The 7,586-nt window shown below is 33.6% G+C and overlaps 1 protein-coding gene across 3 annotated transcripts; it reads right to left on the bottom strand.

Moving 5' to 3' along the window:
- Nucleotides 1-490: 490 nt before the first annotated feature.
- LOC109010716 (phosphatidylinositol:ceramide inositolphosphotransferase 1-like) lies at nt 491-5,131 on the bottom strand. 3 transcript variants are annotated; one of them, XM_018991616.2, is made up of 12 exons: nt 4,646-5,131; nt 4,439-4,528; nt 3,665-3,751; nt 3,508-3,576; nt 2,693-2,773; nt 1,878-1,949; nt 1,697-1,757; nt 1,507-1,609; nt 1,290-1,385; nt 1,146-1,192; nt 942-1,066; nt 491-868 (listed from the first exon to the last, which is right to left on the bottom strand). In XM_018991616.2, exons 1-12 carry the CDS (start codon nt 4,676-4,678, stop codon nt 845-847), a joined length of 888 nt encoding a protein of 295 aa, XP_018847161.2. In that variant the 5' UTR covers nt 4,679-5,131; the 3' UTR covers nt 491-844. The 3 variants fall into 3 exon arrangements, with proteins under 3 accessions (XP_018847161.2, XP_035544130.1, XP_018847160.2); XM_035688237.1 differs by having other exon boundaries at nt 491-851; nt 3,665-4,262; nt 4,646-5,130; XM_018991615.2 differs by having other exon boundaries at nt 491-851; nt 4,646-5,128.
- Between the last annotated feature and the right edge of the window lie 2,455 nt (nt 5,132-7,586).

Below are 7,586 nucleotides of genomic sequence, written 5' to 3'. Positions count from 1 at the left end.
TTTAAATAATCTTACCAGTTGGACTATGTGCAAACTACACTGCAGTTGCCCCTTTTCTTGTTTTACGTCTGCAATGCGTCTCCCAACATCGGGTTTATGTTAGGTGCTCACTCCTCCTCCTCCTCCTCCTCTTGTACTCTTGTTTATCCAACCTTGATTAGGAGAATTAAAAAAGAAAAAAAAAACATGAGGAACGATTGGATTTCTTTTGCGGCTCGACCGTTTCAATTCCCAAAACCAAAACAACAGACGGTATAAACAACCGACCCCTCTAACAAAGTGGTACCCAACTCTTCTAAAGTAGAAATTAAGGTCCAGTGGCAAGGGGATGAATCAAAGAAATAAGAATCGTAGTCCCAAGGTTCTGCTTTTGCATCACAGAATAAATACTGGTCACTCCCAAGAGACAACAGCCTTTGCCTCCAAATACGCTTAAAAGATTGTGAGGATGGGTAATTCACCATAAAAACAAAAGAGGATAACATTTGCATGGTAGAAATATAATCGAACTACAAGACACATGGAAAATTCAAAAGGTACAAGCCGATGCTGATATTAAATTATGTTAACTAGAACATAAATGGAAGCAAAAACCACAAGCCAAATCCCGTTTCCGCTGGAATAGAAATTTAGTTACCAGTAACATTGGAATTACAGCCCACCAGACGATCAACTAGGCTCCTTACAGAGCATGATAATCTAACCAGCAGTCCTTGTAGTAGTAGCTCCTGTCCTTGCAGCAGCTTCAGCTTCAGCTTCTCTACTATCTATACACTTCCATTCATTGCAGCGTCAAGATGGCCCGTGTTTCCATCTTCCAAAGTCTTGCCATTGAGTTGAGTTCTCAACCTCTAGAAAGCATGTAATGCTAATCCAAGTCACGGTCAAATGCAAAAATATTTTCATCATGAGAACAGATAAAACTAACAGATTCACTATACCCTATCTGCAGGGTCTCCTGAGTTTCCATTCAAGAGCTTATGATTATCTTCTTTGGTCCTGCTATCCTTGTCCTTGATGTTCAGGGGTAACAATAATGATGTTGCTCCAGTACGATCAGGCATTTCTGGAGTAATAGCATCAGTTAATGCAATTGTTCAAACCCAATAAAAAATTGTAGCAATAACTGAGTCAAACATCCTAACCTGGCAATTTCTTGTCTATAAAGAACACCACCAAATTAACAGTATACCTGCACAGGAACCATTTGGTGGGCTACTAATAAATTGAAAAAAGAAATTCATTCAGAAACTACAAAAAAAATCTAAAAAGAGCAAAGTAAACTGTACCATGCAACAACAACATCAACCGTGTAATGTTTGCGGGATGCTACAATCAAAAAACTCTGGACCACAGCAAGAAACCAAATAAACTGTTTTATCCACCTGCAGTGATGCATAATGACAATTTAAGATCAGTCAAAACCACCTAGTAAGGCAGCCTTTGGTATGATCAGCCAGCTTGGAAGTCAACCTTGATTTAGAAGTATCTACAAGCATACTTTACCTTCGCATGCCATATTTCTGGTATGTTCGCACAAAGACTAGAGTAAAAATCATGTGCGATGAAAAAATCAAATCGCCACAACCGTAAACTATGCCCCGAGGAACTACATATTCAAAAACCAAAATGAGCCAAATTTGAAATATCTCCTGCCAATAAACCAAAGCACTTCAGTAATACAAGAGGCACTCACAGTTAATCAAGAGGACTTCAAGTACTCCATCAGGATGAGGCAGCCTAGCAAGTTTTGAACCCTTCATAATACAACAGGAGGTTATTTGGTAAAAAAAATTATAAAAATGTTCGACATAAACAGTTACTTTCTGCAACATCAGGCCACACGGAAAAATCATAAAAACCACCAAGGAGGCTACCTCACGACAATGATAGTTTGGACCAGGAAGCTGGGTAGAATAGAATGTGATGATCCGCAGAATTTGAGAAGCCTGCAGTGAATAATTACACAACAAACTATCAGAAAACTTGGGATGTCACTTCCATTCATGATATCTTTCCAATATAAATCCCAGAGTTGACACACCCATCACAACCCAACCCAACCCAGCAATTAAATCATGCAGAACAACAGAATGAAAAAATCACTAAAAGAGACAAGTTTCGATTCATCAAGGCAAGAGTTTGATTCACTCTTTCTTTATTATAACAGGTTGGTTTCTTTATTATAACATGCAGAACAACAGAATGAAAAAATCACTAAAGGTTGGTTTGTTACAGCTACAACACAAGTTGTATTAACTTATCATTCAGTTTATTAAGCAAGGTTTTAGAGCTACACAAAGGCATGAAAGCATGCATGATGCTATTAATTAGTACTGTTAAGTACAAATAATACCTAATCGAACTTTTCTAAAAGAAAGTTTGCTTCTAAAAGATACAAATTGTTGTAAACAAATGGATAAAAGAAAGTAGATGGTTATCAATCAATCAAAGATCAATAACGTAATAGCATACTCTCCAAGGCGAGCACCTATCACAACTCCTTTTGCCAAACAATACACATTACGGAGTGGTAGGAGGCAGCCTTTAAAAATTTGAAACAACCACTAGATTGTCTAACACGAAACTCAGATACCATAATTTTGCCATAAGTCAGCATCAGTTCAAGACAAAAGGGATTCTCAAAACATGGACAGCCCAAAATGACATGCAAAAGATAATTGTCACTTACAACTAAGAATGCTAGAACCCTGCACCAAACTAAAACTGTGTAGATCTTTTTGCCCTTCAAGATGAATGGATGAAAGCTCCACTGCAATACAACATATGCATTAACAAGAAATAGTAAATATACTTTTCAGAGTAAAAGGGTCCTGCAAAATCAAAACTCAAAAAGGAAACAAACAAGAGACATCAGATATGGTGAATGAAAACAACCATATGATCACAATTTATAGAGCAGGTTAATGAAATGAAGTCTTATTTTTACTAGCACTCAGAATTGAGGCATCAGACAGCTCATGGCTAAAGAATCTCCTCTATAGACTAAAAAAATAGTACTCAAATAATTTGTAGGCATCTTATAAAAAAATAATTGCTTTAGAAACCTCAGAACAAGAACTTCATTCCTTTAGAATAAAATCACTTGCCCGACCACTAATTTAGCAGGTAATTTCTTTGCAAGCCACCCCTCACGCACCTTATCTCCATGCCGGAATATAATACATGTTGCTCCAATCCAAGTTTGTCCAAATCCCAGATAACAAAGAACTTGATGGACAATCAATACACTCATGGAGCCAGAACAATGTAGATTGTACAGTTAAGTGCAAGAGATAGGCAAGTTTCACTGAGCATCAAGCTTAAATTTATTGACATTGACTTCTATGATCTATCAATGTGGATACAAGAGGCAGCAAGAAATGGAGAGCAGTTTGAATCTATACAAAGATGCGGCTCTTCAAACGGGAAAACATAATGGTGAAAGATGCAAACTGCCAAAGAAAATATAAGCAAGATAGAAAATGCAATGGGGAAGAAACTTACCAAGATAAAAGATATAAAAATGACGGTGAACAGAGTCTCACTGATGTATGCTTTGTCTTGCCCAAGCTCCTATTTTCACGAAAAGATTAAAAATAAGAAAAAATCCTATAATAAGTACATTCCACAGAAACGGAAAAAAGAATAAATTAATACAGACCGAAAGAAGAAAGAACCCAACATCCTGAAGTAATGGCCCGGGTTGATGAAGATAATGAACTCCTCGGGCAGCCAGACCATGTACATACTGTAGACAGAAGTATGCTTGTGATTTCTTAGACATATGTAAGAAAAGAAGACGGCAAAAAATTAATCGCAGCAAACACGAACTTGAGAGAAAATTTCAACCGTATAAAGGTAGGATCCTTTTTTATTTACCTTTTTTATTTATAAGTATATAAATGCAGTATCTGTACTTCTAATAACATCCAAAAACACAATGGGATGCTATGATGAAGAACTTAGCTGTAAGAAGGAAGACATGGCAACAAGACTACCGTATTCAAACATCCTAGCTAAGAACCGATGAAAAGTCAAAAGCAAACAGTAGTAGTAGTAATAATAATAATAATAATAACTAAAAACATTTAAAAGGGGCTTCACGGATCTTGTTGAATGAAAATTATGCTAGATTGCAAAGAACTTCTCCTTCGTTCACAAACAAAGAAATAGACACAAAACGCAAGTTTAAACTTCCCCAAAAATGAATCGGAGCAAACATATCTGAAAGAAACCCAACAACATGACCAAATCGATTCCTGCATTTCAAGAAAAGTGCACAATATACTCCAAATTATTTCAGTCAAGAGTAAAACAGTGAAAATGAGTTTCAAAGGTTAAGGATTTTTTTCAAAAAAAATCTAACATGTTATTTTAGAAAAATGAATATATGTCTGTGAAATTGAAACTGGGATAATCCACCAAAATAGAGAACCTGAAAAAGGAGACCGGCGAGAAGGTATTTCCAGTTCTCTAAAAGAAGATTGATCTCTGTCGACGTCTCTGCGCAAACTCTTTTCCATAGCTTCGCATCCCCAAACAGTAACGAATCAAACCAATAAAAAGGAATCCAAAAAATTGCATAATTTCGCAAAAGACACTACCGAATAAAGGGATGGTAAGTGGGTAACCATTAACCAACCTTGGAAGCCTCGCGACCAATGTAAAGCGTCATCGTTTTGGTGTGCAACAACCACTTCCATACTACTTCACGACCAAACCAATGAGGTCAACATCATTCATCACCGCAAAATCCTCAATAGAGTCTCGCCCAATCCCGCTTCCTGAACGACGTAAACCTCAAGAGAAAAAAAAACCCAACAACCGGAAAAAACAGCGATATTCAAAGGATCAAACAACGATATGGAGATTGAGATCCGATTAGAAAAATAAAACGATGACGATGAAGAAGAAATGAAAGGGCTTTGGGACTTCAAATTGGTGGCTTTAGACCCAGCAAGTTTATTAGATTGAATACAAAATCGAAGAAAGATAAAAGAAAAAGGGACCCTCTCTCTCTCTCTCTCTGGCTGACTGCTCGGGCACGCGAGTTGAACACGGAGAGACAGTTGAGAGAAGGGGGCAAAAAGAGGGACTTTTTTATAACAAGGGAGAAAATTGAAAGATGGCGCTACGCCAGCACTCCCTCCCAACATCATATGCGCTATTACAACGAAAGACGACAGTGACAGACGGACACAGAATGACTCCCTCACAAAAGCATATTTTCTTTTTATTATTAATTATTATTGTTTTTTGTTTTTTCATTAATTATATATTCGAAAATTGAACCGAGAAAACGAGGAAAAAGCAGATGTTCTCTCCTCATTGGTACTTGCTTGTCTGTAATGTCGGGTCATACATTTCAGAGGACGGCATCTCTCTTTTACCGGTGGATTAAATTGGTTCGGTTCGTTCAGTCGGTTTGATCTACTTATAGTCCGGTCAGTTCGGTTCGGAAGAGCCACTGATCAAAATTTCAATTCATCATTTTTGTTAAGCCGGATCATTATCTATTGAATCAGTCAGTCCATTCGGTCCAATTAGATCCATGAATACTTTTTCATTGTATATATATGATTAATAAAATTAAGTGATATCTTTGACATTTTATATATAATTAATAAATATTAAATAATTTCATTATATATATAGTCAATGACGATTTCTTAGATAAAAATTACATAATTAACTTATATAATTACTATATAAAATAATATATTATATATAAAAAAAATATAGAAAAATATATATCTACATTCAGTCGGTCTCGACCTAATCCGGTCTAAAAATATACACTCTTAGATTGACAAATAAGACTATCGATCTGGTCAATTTTTTCGATCCGGTCCGGTCCTCTTACAACCCTATAACACTTCAATTTTAGTCAATTCAATTCGGTTTATACATATTATACAAGATATAGCACAATACTATATAACTTTGTTATAATATATCAGTACATTATATATTTATGCATGAGTAAATTTTTTTTTTTTTTGAACTAGCATAAGAGTAAGTTTAAGTTAATATATTAATACTATATATTATGTATAGATAAGAAATAAAGAACTCATTTTAGTTAGGTTCCACTGGAACAAACTGATATATAATGTCTGTGCACGTGTATAGAGTCTAGATGCATAATGAAAAATTCTACTTTTCATCCTTACATCACATACCACACATGATATTTTTTATATATATGTATGTTGTATCATGTATAGATGATGAATAGATTTTTTTTTTTAATTTAGCAAGAATAAAAAATTAAGTGTAATATATAGAGATGATGAGTAGAATGGCTCTTGCAACAAATATTAAAAGAGATAGACATGATGAATTATATATTTCATTCATTGCACGCATTATATATATGATATCAATTGAAATAGAAAATTCCAAAATTCCAAAATTCTAATATCCAAAAAAGGCAAGAATAATTAATGGAAAATGAAATGATTTTTTAAGAAGAAAATGAAATGATTAAGCCGGATTTAGTTACAATTTACGGATAGGGAGGAGAGCCCTCGGCATGCCTTTCGTTTTTTTTTTTAATTGACTTTGATTAATGCAATCGATCATTATATTAATAAAGAGAAATGATAGTTGTAATTGTGAGTACACAAATATCATGTAATTATTTTAAAAATAAATAAATATGAGATTCACATAAAAATAAAATTTAATAGTAGATCTCACTTTTTTATAAAATAAATACGCAATACTTACGTACTCTATAATTACATGTAATATTACTCTAATAATAATTTATCTATTGAGGACTAGCATTAGCTTTGCTATATGGCCGTACTATCTAAAACTTGCCCAATACGTGAAAAAATTGGTATAAAGTCATTTGAGTTATCAGTCGTAGTAGATGTCCATATATGTAAATAACAGTAACTTAGCCATCTAAATTTTTAATATTATTTTTCCACTCCCTCGAGCCAAACGGTAACATTTTCACAGCACGTTTTTTCACAATTTTTAGGTTTTTTATATGTTTTGATTTTTAGGTTGTTGGATATAAGCATAAAGTTGATTTTCTATATATTTTGATACTTCATGTTTGACAATGAAGTTAATATAGGTTGTTAAACAGATTTTAAATATTTTGATGTATGAATTGTTGGAAATTATGAAAGTGAAGATTAAAAAAAAAAATGTATAAACAAAACCAATAAAAATATATGCATTTAAAAATTAGAAATAAATTATTATTATTATTATTATTATTAATATTATTATATAGAGTAAGATTGTTAATCCAATATAGAGTTTAACTTTTTAAATGAATAGTCAAAGAACTAAAAGTTAAAAAATCTTGTATTAGCTAAATTTTGCTTAAGAATTTAGTCATTCTTAAGTTAAGTTTGTTTAATATAAGAGTAATATTATATATAATCTTAAAATATATAAGTCTTGCTTATTTCTTTTCAAAGAAAATGTGAAATTTATTATTAAAATATTTGTTTTAATATGGGCGGTTAAAAGCCTTATAGTGGGTTGACGAAAATGGCTAGCAATTTGTTGAAAATGACGAGAGAGTAGAGTGGGCTTCCCTAGTATTTAGTTTGCTT

The sequence above is a fragment of the Juglans regia genome, chromosome 3 (assembly GCF_001411555.2).
Source record: "Juglans regia cultivar Chandler chromosome 3, Walnut 2.0, whole genome shotgun sequence".
Lineage (NCBI taxonomy): Eukaryota > Viridiplantae > Streptophyta > Magnoliopsida > Fagales > Juglandaceae > Juglans > Juglans regia.
Note: the sequence above shows the minus strand (reverse complement) of the source record. Positions and strands in the feature narration are given on the sequence as shown.

Excerpts from the sequence above, each read along its gene's own strand:
- LOC109010716 (XM_018991615.2), bottom strand. The coding sequence starts at position 4,678 with ATGACGCTTTACATTGGTCGCGAGGCTTCCAAG. Across the intron at positions 3,752-4,438 it reads TCGCCGGTCTCCTTTTTCAG|TATGTACATGGTCTGGCTGC; the intron begins GTTCTCTATTTT and ends TTCTGTCTACAG. Across the intron at positions 1,610-1,696 it reads TGAAGTCCTCTTGATTAACT|TTCCTCGGGGCATAGTTTAC; the intron begins GTGAGTGCCTCT and ends TTGAATATGTAG.